The sequence below is a fragment of the Poecilia mexicana genome, unplaced genomic scaffold, assembly GCF_051168715.1.
Source record: "Poecilia mexicana isolate PSO_F unplaced genomic scaffold, ASM5116871v1 scaffold_1, whole genome shotgun sequence".
Classification (NCBI taxonomy): Eukaryota; Metazoa; Chordata; class Actinopteri; order Cyprinodontiformes; family Poeciliidae; genus Poecilia; species Poecilia mexicana.
This window is the reverse complement of record NW_028263370.1, coordinates 11,373,807-11,393,614: the sequence shown is the minus strand read 5'-3', so window position 1 is coordinate 11,393,614 and position 19,808 is coordinate 11,373,807. Positions and strand designations below refer to the sequence as shown.

The 19,808-nt window shown below is 36.7% G+C and overlaps 2 protein-coding genes across 2 annotated transcripts; one reads left to right on the top strand and one right to left on the bottom strand.

The window, feature by feature from the left end:
- Positions 1-1,914: 1,914 nt before the first annotated feature.
- On the bottom strand, positions 1,915-7,968 carry tmem134 (transmembrane protein 134). The gene is made up of 8 exons (XM_015009250.2): positions 7,555-7,968; positions 6,975-7,220; positions 6,768-6,835; positions 5,477-5,563; positions 5,321-5,397; positions 4,318-4,362; positions 3,218-3,271; positions 1,915-2,288 (listed from the first exon to the last, which is right to left on the bottom strand). The coding sequence occupies exons 2-8, from the start codon at positions 7,182-7,184 to the stop codon at positions 2,206-2,208; spliced, it is 624 nt and encodes a 207-aa protein (XP_014864736.1). The 5' UTR covers positions 7,185-7,220; positions 7,555-7,968; the 3' UTR covers positions 1,915-2,205.
- A 3,227-nt stretch (positions 7,969-11,195) lies between these two features.
- Positions 11,196-19,382, top strand: serping1 (serpin peptidase inhibitor, clade G (C1 inhibitor), member 1). The gene is made up of 11 exons (XM_014996555.2): positions 11,196-11,281; positions 11,607-11,654; positions 12,427-12,535; positions 12,646-12,810; positions 13,311-13,616; positions 13,751-13,957; positions 14,449-14,592; positions 14,714-14,917; positions 15,000-15,139; positions 18,597-18,819; positions 18,956-19,382. Exons 2-11 carry the CDS (start codon positions 11,607-11,609, stop codon positions 19,201-19,203), a joined length of 1,794 nt encoding a protein of 597 aa, XP_014852041.2. The 5' UTR covers positions 11,196-11,281; the 3' UTR covers positions 19,204-19,382.
- Positions 19,383-19,808: the final 426 nt, after the last annotated feature.

The window sequence follows — 19,808 nt, the reverse complement described above, 5'->3', positions numbered from 1 at the left end:
GCTCATTTAAGGGCATTTAGATGAGGTTTTCTTCTTTGTTAATCTTTGTTCCCTCAGCTATGTTGAGGCCAGGTCTATAAAAACCCCAACCCATATCGGACAGTAGGATGTTTTGATATAATTGGATGTATCTAATAGACAGGCTGTACTCCAGAGGTACTTATGCCCATGTTATTATTACAAATTCTTATTCACACAATAAATCTAATACAAGTTCAGTTTTCAGTTTTTTTATATCATTCACTTTTATTTTTAGTTGTATATAAAGAAAAAGAAGCAATTTATTTTCTGTGCTTACTGCCTAAATACATGACTAATCAGAAATACAATATAAATATGTGTTATAATTTTAATATTAACACTAGAAATAATATTCTATAATGTAGTGCTATTTACTATATATGCACAAGTTTTATATGAGAGATCAGACCACTCATTTTTTAGTGGACTTAAAAACAGAGGTGTTGAAGAACATTAAATTCATATGTAATATTTCTCTCTGACTCAGGAGCCTCAAATGTGACAGACATTGTGAATGTTTTCATAAATGTCTTTTGCTAAAAAAAAAAACAAACAAAAAAAACGATAACAAACCTTGTTGTTAACTGGAAATCTGTTTGAGAATTGGAGGTACTTTTTGCTGCAATTTATGAAACTGTGGCAGTTTGAGCCCTTGATTGGGGAATTGTCACAGCGCTGTGCAGTTAATATTCAAATAAGCTCATCTTGTTTGAGTCTGATGCTGTCACCTGCAACATGTATAAGTCTATCAAAAGAAGAACCATGTTAGAATTACAAGATGTTTAAAATTTGATTTTCACATTTTTTTTAACTTACTTGATAAGCATTAAACAGATAAAGTCTTTTTTCAACTTGCTAAAGCATAAATCTGGCAACACTTTATGGAAGTTTAAGGTTCATTTTTTTCTTACGTTAAGAGTAACTAGACCATGATTGGTGCTGAACTAAACTAGAACTGCAGCGAGTTATCTGCAGCGATTGCTAATTTAGCTTTATACACTGACAATAAAAAGCATTTGGTTGCTGCTGTCTATCTTAATTGAATCCCACACAGGATTCAGGAAAGAAATGAACATTTCTAACAATCGAACCGTTCACTTAAAACTTGGACATAAAATTACTTTACAACTATTTTGCAGAGAAAGATAAGTCTGGACTCTCATGCAAATGATAAAGACATCCACCCACAGAAATGTCAAAGGACCAAATAAACATCTGAGGTCATGTTGCTTGTGGGCTAAAAAAAAAAAAAACATGAAATATGTCTCAAATAAAGCACACGGTTCTGGTGAAAAGTTTATAAAGTTTACATTCCCTTATCTTTATTATCAGTTTTGAGACTTCAATCATGAATTAGAAATGTTATTTTATTCCACAATGAAACCATCTTATATGTGAATGAATTCAAAGTGAGAATTGATTTAGGATTTTATCCAATCTAGAAATTTAATTATATATACAGGCTCAAAAATGTACACACACCCACTAATATGTGGTTAAATGTTCCATAGTAAGTTGGCTCCAAAACATCTTCTGTAGCCACCAGAAAGCTGTTTTCTTTGCCTATTTAATGAGGCAAAATAAGCCAAGAAACCAATATTTTCTTTATGTTTTAAAATACCTAATCCTTGAGCCATTCCACTTAATTACAAGTAATTTATGGACTAATTTGTTTAGCATTACAAGGGCCATTATCAGCAGCTGGTGTGGATTTAATATCAATAGAAATACTGGTGATATATTTAGCATGGACTAGAGAACATTCACAACAAATTAAAACTAGTCTTGTTTTGTTTATTAGTTCATTCGTCGTCCAAGCATGAAAGAAAGAATGATTCGATTAAGGAATGCTCATTATGAGTCCCACTGAAAACCAAATTCCTCTGCAACAAATTAAAATATATACACTTTTTTTTATTTTTTATTCACAGACATTATTCACACAACACTAAAAACCACAGGCAAGACCAATCTCCTTTTAGTGTGTACACAGAGCAACGCCAGTTCATGTTGGGGAAATGTAGACAAGGCACAGAGTGGTTCAAGTAGCAGTGGTCATTACAATGGTAAAAACAACAACAGTGTGACAGTATGTTATGCTACAGATGTTACAAATAATAATAATAAAAAAATCATTGTAAAAGAACACCAGGAATGGAGTGAAATGTAATGCGTAGTGAAATCTCATTTTTCAAAGTAAGGCAAGTAGAAAAACTTGAAGCCTCTTCGACCCTGGACAGCAAAGGTGATATAGATCACGTGATACGCTGCAGGACAAAAAAAATTGGAAATGACACAGTTATTGAAACACAATGTGAGGGTTTCACAGGACTCTGGATCAATTCACCCCTCTGTCAGATGTTATCCTCATTTAACTCCCATATATTACCATTTTCTCCCTCCTATACTCCAGTAGCTACAGGCAAACAAGCCACAATGGACCTGTGTGCTAAAAACACAGGTATAAATCTCTTTTTTTTTGTGAATTATACAGAAAAATAATTGTAAAATGTTCAAATGTCATTCATAATCAAATTTAAATGTACATGATTTTTTTGGGATCTTTTCATCACACCCTCTTTCATTTCATTTGGCAGTTTCAGATCAATTTACTATTCATGAAAATAAGACTTAGCTGATTTATGGTATATTACCGGGTTAACTCACTCAGTAGGATACTTTGCAAATTCAGAAAAAAATAATTTTTAATGTATCTTGGTGTAATTTATTTCAGCCATTTGAAGTAGCTGCTTTTTTATTCTTTTACTTCAACTTTTTCAAAGTACCCTGGTTTTAACCAGCTGTTTAAATATTTATCAAGATCTGGCTTGAAAAACACAGATTTTCTCTCCCAGAAGAGTATTAAGTGGATCAGATAAAGATAATATATTTATTTTTAATCTTTGAACAAAAACCAGTAAACTGATTTTTTCCCCCAGATTTGTGGAAATGGATATAAAAAAAAAATTCAAGAGAGTTATTTTGTAAATCTAGATTTACAGAATAGCTCTTGTCGCCCCCTGCTGGTAGATATATCTATTCTAAATCTGGAAAAAGAGAGTTACAAAACGTCCTAAACAAACAAAAGGTACCAGCATCTCTTAAAAAACAAACAAACAAACAAACAAACAAACAAACAAACAAACAAAACGTTAAAATTCAAATGCACATTTGATGAAACTTAAAATTTACTCACCTCCAGGGATAAGAAGAAGAAATCCAGGCACAAAGAAAATAGCACTTGAAACACCTGTAGGGAAACTTTGATTAGTGTCAGATCTGCTTATCTGTGCAACCAAACTTTAATTTAATTCATTAATATTATCAAAGGTTTACACTAAATTGTCGTTTTACACTAAAGTTTTAAAATTAGTGTAATAAGGTTTGTGTTTCATAGGAGGCCTTGCAAACTGATGTTTTTGATTTGGTCTGATGTGAGGGCTGCAGCAAAACAGAACATTTTGTACTTTTGGTTTTAAAGCCAGAGAAAATTCGTCCCGTCACATCTAATTCTCAGGACAACATGGAACATGGTGGAACACCGGAAGCATAAAATGGCAAAACTCAACTCAACTGACTTCATAGTCATTGTTAGAAATGTCAACTGATGCATTAAAAGAAAAAAAAAACAAAAACAAATAACTTTATTTCAAGGCTTTTTACAAAAATAGAAATAGTGCCGTGAGGCTAGCACCCTACTGCTGCTCTGTACCATCGGAAGCAACATGTGAAAATCCATTCTGGAAACTCAGAGCCTCCATTTCACACAAATCCCACAAGCCCCTGACCTTTGGTTTTTCCTCCAGCCCTGTGACTTCAGTGCAGTTATAAAAGCAGAGCAGCAGGGGATGTTGGCCTTCATAAAGAGGTTAAGAAACAGCTCTATAGCAACAACTGAACTTGGGCTTTGAACTCTTGAAACCCCTTTATCATCAACCAAGTGGAGCATGTTATGGCCTCATAAAGACAAGACTGTGCACACATCTGCTAGAGACACATTATCAGGCAGCCAGCGCCGACGTAGGCCAATTTCCAACGACTGATCGTCAATAAAAACATTAATATTAGTCAATTTCAAAAATATTTTGTGAAAGAACAGATTCCGGGTATTTTCTTTGCACCTTGTATGATGCAGTAAAACATGTATTGATTTGCAATTCAGTCAGTTGGTCTTGAAATGTGTATAATCAGTTTATCTATCTGGGATTTTCCACTAAATACACAATGATTAACAGATTGATTACGCAACTTCTGGAAACAAAAATGATGAACTGCCGCAGCTCAGTGGTTTCTTACCTGCATTTGGATTCAGCTGTATGACGATCCCCGTGAAAATGAGAGCTGAAAATAAGCATAAAAACGAAACAAGAGTGAGAAGGAAAGACAGGTCAATACCATCAGTAACTCAAATGTACAATTTCTAATTTCTCTTGCAGGTGAAGTGAAAAACAAGAGAAGGCTGATATTTAGCTGATCAGTACGGACAAAGTCCGACGCGTGGAGATATCACTGACACAACACTAAGCAAACTGTGTGGTGGAGCTGTTCCCGTTAAAATAATAACACGTTTAAAGCCTTCTAAAGGGCCCCTGGTGTTGTGCAAACTTTGCAGTTCCAGTTTTTGCCCTGACGTCTCAGCTGAAACATGGTGGCGGCAGCATCAGGCTGTGGGGCATGCTTTTCTTCAGCAGAGACAGGGGGCCCGGTCAGAGCCGATGGAAGCTAATACAGGTTAACGCAAGAAGAAAAGCTACGAGAGATTACAGGCTAATGAGGCTAATCCACCTCCAGTCAGAGCTACAGTGTAAAAAAAAACAACAACAACATACTTTTGAGTTTGGTGATGTGAGTATTTTCCAACATGATGGAGAATCATGTCACAAGGCTACAGTCATAACAAAGCAGCTAAAAGATCAGGGTACTGAAATCTTGGATCTGTGAGCGTATGACTCTGCGCAGCCAATTCAATTTGCAACAGTTCACAAAAAAAAAAAAGACCTGGTCTTTACATACAGCATGTGAGCATTCAGGATTTATGAACAAAACTGTGTTAAGTAGGAAATGGGGTCAGTGTTGTAAACACGGACTATTCGCATGCATTTTAAATATTTGCTTATGAAAGCCTGTAAAATGTACGACTCTTTTAAGGAAACATGTAGGAGAATTGAAGGAAGAGGAGGCGCTAAAACGTTTTGACACACTGAAGACATTTTAAGGTTTACAAAGCCCTGCACAAACTAACAATTGCATATTTGAACTTTAATGAGTAAAACCAACCCATTATTTGCTTACAACTCACCAACTCCAGTAATGAGGAGGAGGAATGAAGCAAGGACAACTCTTCTGTTTTTCTTCACCAGCGGATGGGAGACCCACCTGAGAAACACGCCTCTCTATTATCTCTGTTTGTTTGTGTTTCTCTGGGTGAAGGCAGGCGGTTGAGGACCAAACTTACCCGCAGCAGTGGGCCGAGAGCTGCGTGACTGAGCTCAGGGTGCTGAAGGACCACTGAGAGCTGCAGTACGACAGAGTCGCCGGGTCACTTTGGAGAGACGGGATGAAATACGTTCAGAACACAGAAAATCAAAGCTTTGCCCTCTGAAATGTTAAGTTGGACAGAACCGAGATTTTGAACCGAGACTGCAGATAAAAAGAAATATGCTGTACACTTATGCACACTGAATTTTTTGTTGTGCAAAAGAACAGGCTGAAGAGTTAGAATTTGTCTTGAAACAGAGTAAATGTCAATTCTTTTTAATTGGGGTTTTAATTATCCTGTAGGATTTCAATGTGTTTGTTATACTGTTATACTTTGCTATAAATATGTAACATTTAAGACTATCTAATCTTCAATTCATCAAGAAATAATAAAAAAAATCTTCAGGCAATTTATACTTTTTAAAGAGAATTTCTTTAAAAAGTATTTTAAAGAATATATATTTAAGTATTTGTCACAAGTGTAGACGGTGCTCCTACATATGTTTCACTTTGAAGTTTTATACTGAGTAAGACTCAAATGTCAATATATTCTGATCCAGCAGTAAACAACACATATTCACTGTTAGTTATTGTCTAGTTAAGTCAGTTTTACTTTAAAATCTCTAGCGCTTAGGTTTGTCAACTATAGACTGATTTATTACATGGTAAATACAGACTCGGGCAAGCAGAATCTGACTACTTCCTGTAAAAGTAAAAAATTGAATGTCACAGTGCTTTGGTTGATTCCTACACCTGACCTAGCCTTTAATACTCGATAAAAAAAATCTAATGTAAGAACATCTAGATGCCCAAAAAGTAGCCAATTAGGTATTTGTTTTAAAATTTGTGAATCACTCATCTGCTGACAGCCAGTCCAGGGTGTACAGTACCCAAACTATTGCCCAGTGAGCGCTGGGAATAGGCACTACCTCATTCCTAAAGTATATTTTGGGGCAAAAAGGAATATCTTAATGATTTCAGTGGATTTCATAGAACCCTGAAAAAAAAAAAAAAAAGCCAAAAATTCAGGTTTGGCAGTTGAGAGAAAATTGGTGTAAGCTAAACATAAATCAATTTAAGAAGTACTTAACCTGTAGAAATGAGTATATTTGATTGTTTTGAGTAAAAGCTCAATCATACTTTCCTAAGTAAGTGTCCGTGATTCCCAGAGCTGGAAAAGGATAAAAGCTCTGTGAAAGTACTTTAAGGACCTGATTTGTAGACAAATTTATAAGATATTACAGAAACTCCCCCACCATCGACCACACCTGATTTTGAAGAAGTTATTGAAGGAAGAGTTGCCATTGTTGCCCAGTGCGTCTTCATTTTCCAGATTCTATGGGAATCAGCAGATATAAGGGAATAAGAAGTGCTACATAATAATAATAATAATAATAATAATAATAATAATAATAATAATAATAATAATAATAATAAAAAGGGATGAAGGTGGATGGTGAGTTTTGTTTTCATACCTGATACTTCAGGTTGCTGTGATCAGGTGAGCTTGTGCCTGTGGCTGAAGGGTGGGTCTGCGGTTTGGAGAAAGACAGGGGCCCAAACGTCATCTCTCCGTCTCTGTCCTTGTCTCTATTCTTCCAGCCCTCCGGGTCTCCATCAGTCACAGCCTCCTCCTCATCTCCATCCAACACGAAGGCATCATCGATGGTGAACTGCGCTGCCATGCTCTCAGTCCCTGAGCTGCTGGGATCTGATGCTCACTGCAGAATCAGGGACAGAAATCACTCTCATACCACCGGTTTTCCAACACACAAGTGCCTGAACATCAGTTTTTTCTTCGCGTTAACCATGTAATGCAAATGCCTTAGCGCAACAGTAATACGTGTAGCTTCATTATATAAACACATCCACATTCTACGTCATGAAAACAATAAATACAACCACAAAAAAAATGGACGCCAGACTCGTTTTGTCGATATATTTGAGCAGATATGTCCTACGATTCCCTCGTCCAACGCTAACTCGGGGAGGTCTGTTTCTGCCATTGTTTGTCCTCTTTCCGCTCGCCGATCAGATGACCACAGCAAAACTTACTGTCTTTGGAAAATCTTCTCTCCAGGGAGGAAAAAACTTCACTTAAAGTCGTTTGAAGAAGCGTTACATACTGTTACAATCTAATGAGAACCCGAATGAAACTTGTTTTTTGACGTATTTAAAAGGAATCTTTGCTCAGTTGTCTTGGACAAGAAAGGAGCTTCTTCAAAAGTTTTGGAACTCGTTTTTTAACGCTCGGCCCTCGATTGGACACGACTGATTCCGCCCAAGCAGCAAAACCGCCAGGCCGCTTAATCGTCTGTCGATCCACAGACCCGAAACGTCGATAACCAGGCGTTTTTCACCTAATAATTTTAACTGATTATTGTTGTACAAGCCGTAAGCTTGTTTCATTTTTACGTTGTAAACGTAAAAACAAAAATATTCCACGGATATGTCACTGCGAACGATGGGAAGTAAAAAGAAAAAAGAAAAAAGAAAAAAAGAAAAGAAAATAAGAAAAACTACGAAATTAATCGATGCACAATAAAAAGATCTATTACCACCACTCTAATCAGACATCAGAATCAATCTCATCAAGAGCTCTACCGCGAAAAAAATATTCATTTTTAATGTTTGCTTTTGTTGTCACACGTATTTGTTTGGGATCATCTTACACTTTTAATATCAAGCACGAGGAGTTAGAAAAATCAGCCTTCAAACAACACATTTGTTCATTAAAACAGCTAAATATATCCAAATCAAGTTTAATTCTGCCACACCATTTCCTGATTATAGACTGAACTGACTGACTGAAAATCAGTCAATAGTAAGAACCCCCCCTGCCCCCCCCCCCAAAAAAAACTAACATCACACTGATATCTACATAAAACCGGGAACAGATGGGAACTAAATTTTGGTATTTCTACAAACGTGAGAGCCATTATTTACAAACTGACAAATTATTTTTCTTTACCAGAGGACTTGGCCATACCAACAGTCCTACAGGTGTACTATGACACAAAAGGTGTCCAGGTCACAAAAATACCATGGGAGAGTTCAAATGCAAGGATCACTGCAAATCAAAAATAACACAAATATTCACCTCACATATGCCAAATATACCGAAGACATTTCGGAAATTATTCTGGGCACTAATAAGAAAAATCTGGAACTCGGAAAATATGCATCCTGTAACTTACCCAGCATTTCAGAAAAAGTAAAATTATACTCACATTATACGTTAAAACATAGACATGGGGAAATGTTACCATTTGTCATCATTGAGAGTTTGAAAAATTTGGATACCTTTCAAAGAAACATTTGAAAACTGCAATTTCTTCAAATACTGATTTGTAAAAAAAAAAAACAAAAAAAAAACAACAACAACAATAACAAGAAAGAAAAAGCAAATAATATATGTGAACCTTTATTTATTTGACCTGTTGTGGTTCATACTGTGAACAAAACAACAGCTACATATTTCAACCTTTAAAGTATGTTGCTCATAATTAGAGATAGACAGGAAGAATTTCAGATTTTTTAAGGAGGTTTTTCGAGGTAAGTGAAAAGGTGGAAATTAGGTTTATGCATAATTTATAGCAATCACCAATCACGGCCGATACTGTGATTGGTATCTAATTGCAGCTTGTTTGCTGCATTTCTGATTACTTTTTCCACCCACTGTCTTACATAAAGTATCAGCATGGAGGCATGAATCTTAGTGGATTAAGAAAGTAGATTTTTCATTTGCTGGTTGTGTACTGATGAATATCTGAAAGAAAATAAACATAGGTAAGAGGTGGTTGTGTTAGTTGAACTACTAAAAAAGATATATTTAAACTATTTGTAAACTTGTTGCCTACTTCTATCTAACCATCTATTTTTTTGTATGTACTTAACCTTTTATTAGAGCTGAGGATGTATGTGGAGTCAGTCCCGGCAATCAATTGGCAAGAGTCAGTTTCACTCAGGAAAAGACGTAATACCATTAAGGAGATATGTGAAACTCCAATCAGTAATCACAGATCAACTCACCACTTTTTTTTTGTGGGAGGAAACTGTGGAACCAAGAAAAAGTCGGATGCGAAAGTATTCATCTTTTAAATTAAACTTTTAACCTTTTGTGTGTTTTTTTATTACATTTTGTGGTAGCAGAATAGAAAAGAAAAGGAGAAAAGGAATCGAACCCCACCAGGCTGCATCAGGGCCACCAGCTCTCCTACTGCTGGCTGCCCGAGATTTAATTTGGATTTTTATCTTACTGACCAAGACAAATTGGTACGTATCTGTGAAGTTGTGAGGGACTTACCCCCTCACTAACAGGTGATGTGTTTTGTACTTTCTATATTCTAACTAATTTAACTGGTAAATGTATTGTTTTTGCTTGGGAGAAAGTTTAAACCTGATTTGAGATTTTGTTCTAATCATTTTCTCCTTCTCTCTGAGGTCACCTGGTCACCTGTTGCCATGGAGGCGCGCCCATGAGCAGTGCTGACAAGGACCTGGCGTTTTCAATCAGCCTCACTGGGAAAATTCACACTGTTTGAGAGGGAGGGGAGTCCAAACAATGCTTTGGACTTTGTTTGGGCCCCCAGATTGTGTTCTAGTTTTAGTTTTGAAGTTGTTCAAGTTAATTGTGATTATGTAAATATTTTTTCTGGAAACATAGTTGAGTACACATGTGTATTTTCTATCTGGAAATGTAAATGCTGTCTCCACCCTTTAATTAGAGCTGGTATGAGCTAATGATTTAAAAAGCTGGGTGGCTCAGATCAGGAGGAAACTCTCCTGCTAATGGTTGAGAAAGGTGGAACTCATGTCTTGCTGTGAAATGCATATATATATATATATATATATATATATATATATATATATATATATATATATATATATATATATATATATATATAAAACGATTCAGAGCCCTGCAATTTTTGAATCCTGTCTGGCTCTTGTATTTTTGTTGGGCATTGTTTTGCTGCCTTGGCCATTTTTTAGGCCTGAAAGGAGTTTGACACAGATTTCAAACCAACAGAAGCCAACAAATAAAAACATTAAAAATATAGATTGCATTTTTTTATTCTTTCCTCTCTGCTCTGATATCTCTGAAAATTCTGTGTAATACTTTGCTAATGAGAAGGGATTTTATAGGCCATCATTTAATATTAAACCAGCTGATATTGATTTGCACATAGCAGCTCAAATGTCCTCTAAATACTGACAAACTTTACCTGACTTCTTAGCTTCCTATGGCTTTTTGCACATGATCGTCTATCTACTCAATGTTTATTTTCTGTAACATTACACTCCATTACACAAAACTTAATTTTTGAAACATTTGTTTTGTGTGTGCGTGGGTGTGTGTGTGCGTGTGTGTTTGTGTATGACGATGTTGTTGCCAACATCTGGAATGAGTTCCATTTCATTGACGATACAAATATATTTAATGAAAATAACATTGACATATTCAATTCTCACTTTATCCACTGTATCTCTGCAAGACTAAACTAACTACAATAAAGCTAAAATACAAGCAGGAATTAAAAAAAATCTGCTTAATATCTGTTGCCAACAAGTGAAATCATGTGATTTCCAGAAAGTCAGATGGCTTGCGGTATGCAAACAGACATCTCTAAACCAACAAAGACAAACTATTGTCAACTGCAGTTCAGAGGAGCAGAAAAATCAGAGGTGGATAAGGAAACGAACGGCGAGCTCACAAAAAGGCAGTGCTGATAAAAATCTGTGCTGTTCCTGCATCTGGACATTTGGAGAAACAGAAGCCGTGAGTTTTCTCCCTTTTTTCCTACGTTTTTCTCTGGTTAATGAATAGAAATTATGCAATGAAAACCATAGGTTTTTTTGTGCAAAAGTGACATGCCTGCTGCAAAAATTACCTGGACATTTAAACGTTTTTGTTAATTAAACTTCCGTGTTGATTAGACTCTGCTATAATTACAAAACAATGTTTGGGCAAGATAAGTTTTAAAAACATTTTATTTGTGAAGGTTTTCAGTGCTTTGCTGGTTGCAACACATATTGATCTTTTTCCAGGCTTAGTGCCATGGCAATTTTGAAATCATTGACTTCTAATCTAATTCTCTTTGCAGATGAAGCACCAGGCCATAGTTTGCCTCTTGTTGTGGCTCACATTTGAGGTAAAACTATAGATATTTGATCCTTTCACTGTGAATATGACAGAAATTTGCTAAATTACTCATGCCCCTAACTGTTTTACATAAGGTCACATTACAATATCACATCTATGCCAGACTAGAGTATTTTGAAATCTCAAACAGGTGTAGTCTGGGTACCAAGTAAATCCCATAATATCATTTTGCCACCACCATGTTTCATTATGCTGACATTGTGTTCAAAATAGTGTGCAGTGTCATTACTACAACACAACACAGGGTCTTGCAAATAGGACAAAAAACTTATTTAGGTCTCACCTCATTCACTAGCGTACGTAATGAGAGTCAGAATGCTGCACAGTCCACATTCTTGATGAACAAATATGAGAATTATGCCATCCACTGTGCTCGTCTGAACAGCAAAAAAAAAAAAAAAAACATAAAGCAGAAAAACACCTAGGACTGCGAAAAATAAAATAAAAAATAAAAAAAATGCAGTAATAATTATGTTTCATATTATTGTTATCAATGAATAATTACTGGGAGTCTTTTTAAGTGCCATGCTAATAATGTAACATAACATTATTTCCCAGTTTTAATTTGAAGACTTTTTTACATTTGAAATGACTAAAATTATCATTTTATTTTTTAGGGTATTACATTACAAGTCAATATTACAGATTTCTAATGGGGTCTGAATACTTCAGCAAGGCAATGGAGTTGGGTGTCAGTCCTTGAAATCATAAATGATTTTTCTTTTATTTGCACAATTTGATCCTTTGTTCCTTTGCTTCAGCCTGCCCCATGCATGCGTATCCAGACTTCTCAAGGCTCCATGGTGGAGCTGCCCTGTTACACATCAGAAAGTGACATACCTGACGCAAAAATTACCTGGACATTTAACGGTGCTGTTATTATTTCTGATTTCCACGGTCACTGAAATATCCATTACTTTATACTCATACACTATCTGCTCTATGTTTTATCTGTGTATGTTGTGTGTGTGTAATTACAGGACAAAACATTAGTGACACTGCCCTGTCACCTGGCTCAGCAAAACATGTGAAGAATGGTTTTTACGTCTCTATATCTTCTGTATCTGCTGCCAGCGAGGGCGAGTATGTGTGCGTAGCAGTGTGGGAACAAGGAAAGGCGACGACTACGTACAGCCTCACAGTTGGTGAGAAGTCTTTTACCAAAGATAAAGAGGGAGGATTTATCTCTTAAGACTGCAGTATGATCTCGCACTGAACATAAAAAAGAGATCCAATTTGAGTATAAAACTTGTTTTTAACAAGGCTATTGGTTGCACAAGTAATTGTGTAACATACAAAGTAGTGTGAAGCACTTTGATAAAACATTATACAAGTACAGACCATTTGCCGTTTTGAGAGTGTGTGGCTAGTGAAAATTAATTTACCATTCGAAAAAACTGTGGTTGATCACAGTTAGCTCATAATTTAACGAGAACAAATCCTTTTTCTTGCAGGGCCCCGTTGGTTTGAGTTGATTTTTTTTTCTTTACATATTAAATCGTCATTTGAGAACCGCCAGATTCTTATTTAAAAATTTGCTTGATGATTTGACCCGTTTAAAAAGGCAAAACAAAACGTGCAGGTGATGAATATATGGGACCTGAAAAAGCTGATGAGTTTGTGTCTTTCTGTCTTTCATCTTCAGAGTCTTTTCACACCACCGTTAAGGTGACTGAGGACTCGGCTGCGTACCTCCCATGTTACTTACCATCTTCCAGCGAAGATGGTAACATCTCTAATGCACACTGGTTCAAAGAAACCGGTGTTGGTAAAAAAACAAGACTAAACACAGAAGAGGACGACTCAGGAGATGCAAAAATTGAGCTGGTTTTACCAAATGATCAAGATCAGACCATCATGATCAAAAAAATTAACATGTGGGATGCTGGGGTTTACATCTGTGAGTCTGCTGAAGGGAAAAGGCTGAACTCTTTACAACTTGAAGTTGAAGGTATTTTTGATAAATATCTCTGCTAAACTTTCCCTGCATGACAAGGACATTTTTGTTCATATAAAAATGTTTTTTCTAACAGCATCTGAATTGATATTTCATTATCCAAACTGTATGCTTAAACGCTGTTTCAGCTCTTTCCAAATCTTCATGCAAAGACCTAATCGAAGAGCTGCAGCCCTGCCAGGACGAGAACAGCCGAACAGCCGAACCCACACTGCAAGAATCTATGACAGAATTTGCAATGAAGCTCTATTCCCACCTGAAACGAGAAGAGCCTTTGAGCAACATACTCTTCTCTCCAGTCAGCATCAGCGCCATACTCTCTCACCTGTTGTTAGGTAACAAATACATCAGGAACCTTTTTTGACTATGACGCTTTAAAAAACAGTCTCGGACGTAATGTCTCGCCACTTTTTTATTCAGATTGCTTTTTTAGTTCAGTCAGTAATAGTCAGCGTCCTTTTTCAGATGTAAATCTGCTGATTCATCCTTCCCTATTTCATTTTCTGAAAGTTCCATCCATCCATCCATCCATCCATCCATCCATCCATCCATCCATCCATCCATCCATCCATCCATCCATCCATCCATCCATCCATCCATCCATCCATCCATCCATCCATCCATCCATCCATCCATCCATCCATCCATCCATCCATCCTATATACTTTCTAGTCTTACAAACATTAGTAGCCAAATCACTTCTACAAAATCATTCCTAATCCTTAACAGTCATGGTACTTTCAACTTTTTAAATTTAAATGCCAGACATTTTATGTAACTCTACATGCTACTTTGACAAGGATGACTTTTTTTTTTTTACCCACAGGTGCAACAGGCGATACCCACGGAGCTCTGAAGAGAGCGTTATGTGTGCCTCATGACTTCAACTGTGTTCACTCCCAGATGAAGAAGCAGAAAGAGAAGATGGGGCAGTCCTTGAAGATGGGATCCCAGATTTACTATAACTCACGTACTGTGTCAGCAGTATTCAATGCAAAAACAGATTTTTTTTTCTCCGCTCATTTGTGTTGGTCCATCACAGAAAATACTTTACAGGTCATTCTGTTTTGTTTTTTCCCCCCTTTTCTCAGAAATGAATCTGAGTGAGTCCTTCCTTAGCCAGTCTTTTGAGTACTATGGGGCAGAACCTACAAAACTGCTGGAGTCCAGTGAGGAAAACATGAGGATGATTAACGCCTGGGTGGCAAACAAGACCAACAACAAGATTACAAATATAATCAATGATTTATCACCAAACACTCAGCTGATCCTCCTCAATGCCGTGTCATTCAGTGGTCAGTAAATGTCCATCTCTGTGTACCAAAGACTGTGCAGATTTGAACACTTGGTTATCGTCTGTGTGTTCACGTGTTGCAGGTCAGTGGAAGTTTAAATTTAATGACAAGCCAAAGAAAGGATTGTTCGTGAAATTCAGTGGGGATATGGTAAGGGTGCCACTCATCTATAATTCGAAATACATGGCAACTATGACGTATGCTCCTGACCTAAAGGCACAGGTAAGACCGGCCAACTTCAACCACTCACTTTATTTCTGTGTACTTGCTTGATCTGATTCTTAAGAGCTGGTCCCAACAACTGACATTGGAGCATAAAGTATATACAGAACCATAACTTTAGAATAACCAGCTATATGATTTTGTATAAGTGGAGTAGTTTCGAATCACCAGAAAAAACACACTCATCCACAATGAAAACATCCCAACTTGGCATGCGTTACTTTTTTTTTCAGTGTAAAGCATAACATCTGCTACGATTCTTGAAAGATGACTAAATCAGAGAATCTCCAAAACTGAACTGGATTTTTTCCAGTTCTGCAGTGACAACATATTACTGCTACTGCAGCTGTCACTTTTTATTTTTTTTTATCTGTCAGCTATTATTTTAGTCATAGATGGAATCTATTAACAATAGTTGTACTTAGTTTAGTATTTGATTCACTTTAGGATGCCCAGAATGAGCTAGGAAGTGTCACTAGTGGAAAATAATGTCATCCTGGACCTGGTAAACCCTGCTGTTTAATGTTGGATAAGGGGAAGACGATGAATGTATTTGCAGAATGACTTTTAAAATATTATTGTCCCACAGCCAAAATTTGGAAAACACCAACACTAAAGATTAATAAAACTGGGAGAAAGAGAAAAAAAAATAGACTTTGTGGCGGAAGTTTTAAGTCTTGACATTAATGCCATCTGGTGGCCAACTTACTGTTTCAGTTGTGTACTATGATGACAGTTGCTACTCCAATGTGGAGTTGTTTTCTCAGTTCTTAAAGTTGTTGGCACTGGCTGATATCTTTCCATCTTGAACTATATTTAATTTTGCTCTGAGACAAAAGAAGATCTAGGTCATCCTAAAGCTTTTCCTTTAGTCCTGATTATCCTCCTTTCATTACTGTTCACACTGTCACATATTTGGAGCCTGCCATAGCAAACCATAGGAGAACATTGAAATGCGTTGGCAAGGCATTTCAGGCAAGGCATTTCAGGCAAGGCATTTCAGGCAAGGCATTTCAATGCCTCCATGCAATGCATGGAAGGCACCTATTGCTCTTCACCTCAAAAAAACTGTCGCTTCCTTTCACCATTAATGTGGCTCGTACCACTGTGTGCACCCCCACAATATCAAGACATGCGGCTGGATCTAGGCATTAGGGCCATTGCTTCTGTTGGCATTTCAAGTAACCATGGCGACATAATTAGTGGGGAAAAAAACGAGCCAAATTCAAATTAAAACAAATTCTAACCTACACTGTTTTATGTCAGTTGGAGTCAAAACAGAGATAGAATTATTGTGTCTCACTCACACAACAGTTTTCAGAGAGGATTAATTACCATAGAAACAGAACAGTGAGGAGGGCAGAGATGAAGGGAACTACAGAGATAGTATAGTATATTTATGCTATATTATAATATATATTAGTATATATAATAGTATATATATTATATAACAGTATATTCATCACCAATGACAATAAAAAAATACAATTTCTGAAAAATTCACCAAGTGCATAATTCTTGTTAAGTAGCTATGCAAGATAAGTAGTATTTCCAAACAGCAGAAGAAATCTTATGCTTTTGAACAATAACAATATTTGTTATTAATCTGTTGCTAAGAGATGAGCGCATTTTCTGGTAACCAAGTGCCACGAATTAAACATCTGATTTTTAATTTTGCAAAAGTAAGAATCAGAAGGCAGTAATTAAAATTAGCACAAATATTGCTAATGTAGCTACTGCCCACATTAGCAGTAGCTTTTTCTCTAAAATAAGATTCTTAGCTATTTTGTTTACTTGTTAGCCATGCTAATAAAGTCTGAATGGAGGAAGTCAATGTAAGACAACATGCTAGCTATAGCCCACATGCCACTGATAGCATTTAGGCTAACATTAGCATTTTGGCTCATTTAAGCTGATACATTAATTTTAATATACTGAATAGAGTAAGTTCATTTTACTCAACATGGCTGTGACTCTTCACATTGAATACATTGTAGCTTACTTTAGCATTGATGCTAATTTTTAGCATCAGAATGCTGGGTTCCAACAGCCAAGAACATTTTGGCAGGCCCGTTTAAATTTCTTCAGAAATGTTCTAGTTTCCATAACTATCTTTATCTCTACAATAGATCATTGTAAAATAGACAATAATAAATTATTAATTATTTGCAGGTTTCTTTGCTTTAAAATTGACAAAGGTCAATGAAGGCATTGACGTTTGTCATACTTAGTTGGTTGAGATTCATAAATTAATTAAATATCAAAGATTACCAGAGTAAAACTTAAAATGCAGTTTCCAAATTTGGACTGTGTTTAGTAAGAGAAATAAACTATCTAAGCCAACCCAATTCTATGTGACTCTACAATCCACAGTGAGAGCAATTATCCACAAATGGAGAAAACATGAACAGTGATGAACTTACTGCTTACCAAAAGTGATGCATTTTGAAATGTGTGGGTCTTGTCCTGACATAGACTTTCAGAAAAAGAACATCATATCTATAGTCAAACATGGTAGTGATAGTGTGATGGTCTAGCACTGTTTTGCTTCTGGACAAATTGTATGTCTCAATGGAACCATACATCCTGCCATTGATGAGAAAATCATGATGAAGAATTTCCACTGATAAATGTGAGATCTTAAGATTAAGTGCATTTGGATCATGTAGCAGTATTATTTTTCAAAAGAGCACTAAGATGACTACTTCTGAATGGCTTAAAACAAAATCTAAGAGGTTTTAGAGTGGCCTGATCAAAGTCCAATTTAAATCCTCCAACGTGGCTGAATAAAAGCAATTGCAAAGATGGGTGGGCTGGAGTATCTCTACTCTATGTAAAAAAAAAAACAACTGATTGTCAGTTTTTGCAAATACTAAATGACAGTTGTTGCTGCCAGGGGTGCAGTTATTAGAGAGCCCTCAAGTTTTGATATTGGATCAGGTTGGGTTTAGATAGCTTGTTCCTTTGATAAATTAAATTATCATTTCAAAACGACCTCGTCTGATGTTCGAATTTGACTTATGATGTGAAACCTTTGACAAAAAGGAGAAAGAAATACAGAAGAAGAAAAAAACAAGGTTAACATTTCTCACTGTCTTGGCAAATTTTGAAAGTCCTCTTGTAGCTATTACAAAAAAAAGAGAGCAACAAATAAAGATGATTCTGTCTTCCACTGAAAAGCATGGGATGTGTTTGAAAGGAAAGAGTTAAAAGACGTCCGCATAGAGATGTCTAGTGATCTCAGTGTGGTTGGAATTGTTTAAATGGGCCAGGAAAGTAAGTCTGACATTCCTTGTGAATCTAGATATCTCCTGGGTTTGGATTATATCACGTGGCTGATGATGGTCACCTCCTGATTAACTCACCTGTTATTTGTGGTGTGCAGCTGAACTTTTAGTGTCTTTTCTGACGTTGTTGTAATTCTAGAGAGGACTTAACACATTTTGTTTGTCCATAGGTTGGGAGGTTTGCTCTCACGGGTGACAACAGTCTCTACATCCTGCTGCCATTTGGCAACAAACTGTCGGACCTGCAGCAGATGGAGGACAGGATGACGGACGGAAACGTGCGTCAAATGATTGAGCTTGTAAAGGCGATCCCTCCCCAGAACTTGGAGGTCACTCTGCCTCAAGTCAAGCTGGATGTGGAGCCAAACATGAAAATGCTCCTCAAGAAATTAGGTTTGCTGCTCTTCATATTCAGATGTTACTCACGCACCAGCGCTTTCAGCCTACCTTAATCAGCGCCATGATGACGCTGCTTGTGAAATATGTTGCTTCGTCTGCTCTTTGATCTCACTTTCATCCCTCTAACCAGGCCTGTCATCACTTTTTGAGGGGCCCAGCCTGTGTGGCCTGTCCTCAAACAACGATCTGGTTTTGGATGATGCCAAGCACAAAGCCTTCCTCGCCCTGACCGAACGAGGAGTTGAGGCTGGAGCTGTCACCAGCTTGTCGTTCTCTCGCTCCTTCCCCACCTTCAGCGCTCTGCGGCCGTTCGTCTTGCTGCTGTGGAGCGACCAGGCCAACGTGCCACTCTTTATTGGCCGAATGTTGGAGCCATAAGAAGCAGAGGCACATGAGCAGAAAACAAATGATTAATGGAGTCTGCCTGTCGAAGAGTAAACCATGCAAGATAGCATCAGTTTATTTCTGAAACTTGATGTAGTAAGCGGTACCTTTTAAGAAGTATGGTTAATGTTTATGTGGTACACTTATGACAAATAAATGAAAAATACACATAATTACTGTCTGACTTGTATTGTTACAGGGATAATTCACATCAGACACTTATAGTCATGGGTTTTGTCAACCACCATCGTTTACTTCGAAGGTTCATAGTAGAGCATATCAGCACAATGTTTTAAGGATTGGGGATACGATGAAAGATGTTTAACAGCATCTGTTTGCTAGATGTTAGCTTTAGCTTTCAGGATCAGCTAATCCAGAGTTACCCTAACTAAAAACACTGAGATTCCTGCAGATCAGGGTAATTTGGACAACACATTGTAATGTAGCTTAAGTTACAATTTAGCTACTCTATTTTACTTTTAGTCGAGTTTTGACAAGCACATTTTTTCTGTCTTCTGATCAACTAAGCTTTTAGTAAAATAAAACATGAAGTCGTTTCGAAATGATGGTTTAACCAGTCCTAAAAGAGTCACGACATA

What these genes read in the sequence shown, in the direction of transcription:
- serping1 (XM_014996555.2), top strand. Translation starts at nt 11,607, where the DNA reads ATGAAGCACCAGGCCATAGTTTGCCTCTTGTTGTGGCTCACATTTGAG. An exon ending in TTTACAACTTGAAGTTGAAG is followed by an intron (nt 13,617 to 13,750) that starts GTATTTTTGATA and finishes ACGCTGTTTCAG; the next exon opens with CTCTTTCCAAATCTTCATGC. An exon ending in CTCCTGACCTAAAGGCACAG is followed by an intron (nt 15,140 to 18,596) that starts GTAAGACCGGCC and finishes GTTTGTCCATAG; the next exon opens with GTTGGGAGGTTTGCTCTCAC.
- tmem134 (XM_015009250.2), bottom strand. Translation starts at nt 7,184, where the DNA reads ATGGCAGCGCAGTTCACCATCGATGATGCCTTCGTGTTGGATGGAGAT. An exon ending in CCTCCTCATTACTGGAGTTG is followed by an intron (nt 4,363 to 5,320) that starts GTGAGTTGTAAG and finishes GCTTATTTTCAG; the next exon opens with CTCTCATTTTCACGGGGATC. An exon ending in ACAGCTGAATCCAAATGCAG is followed by an intron (nt 3,272 to 4,317) that starts GTAAGAAACCAC and finishes GTTTCCCTACAG; the next exon opens with GTGTTTCAAGTGCTATTTTC.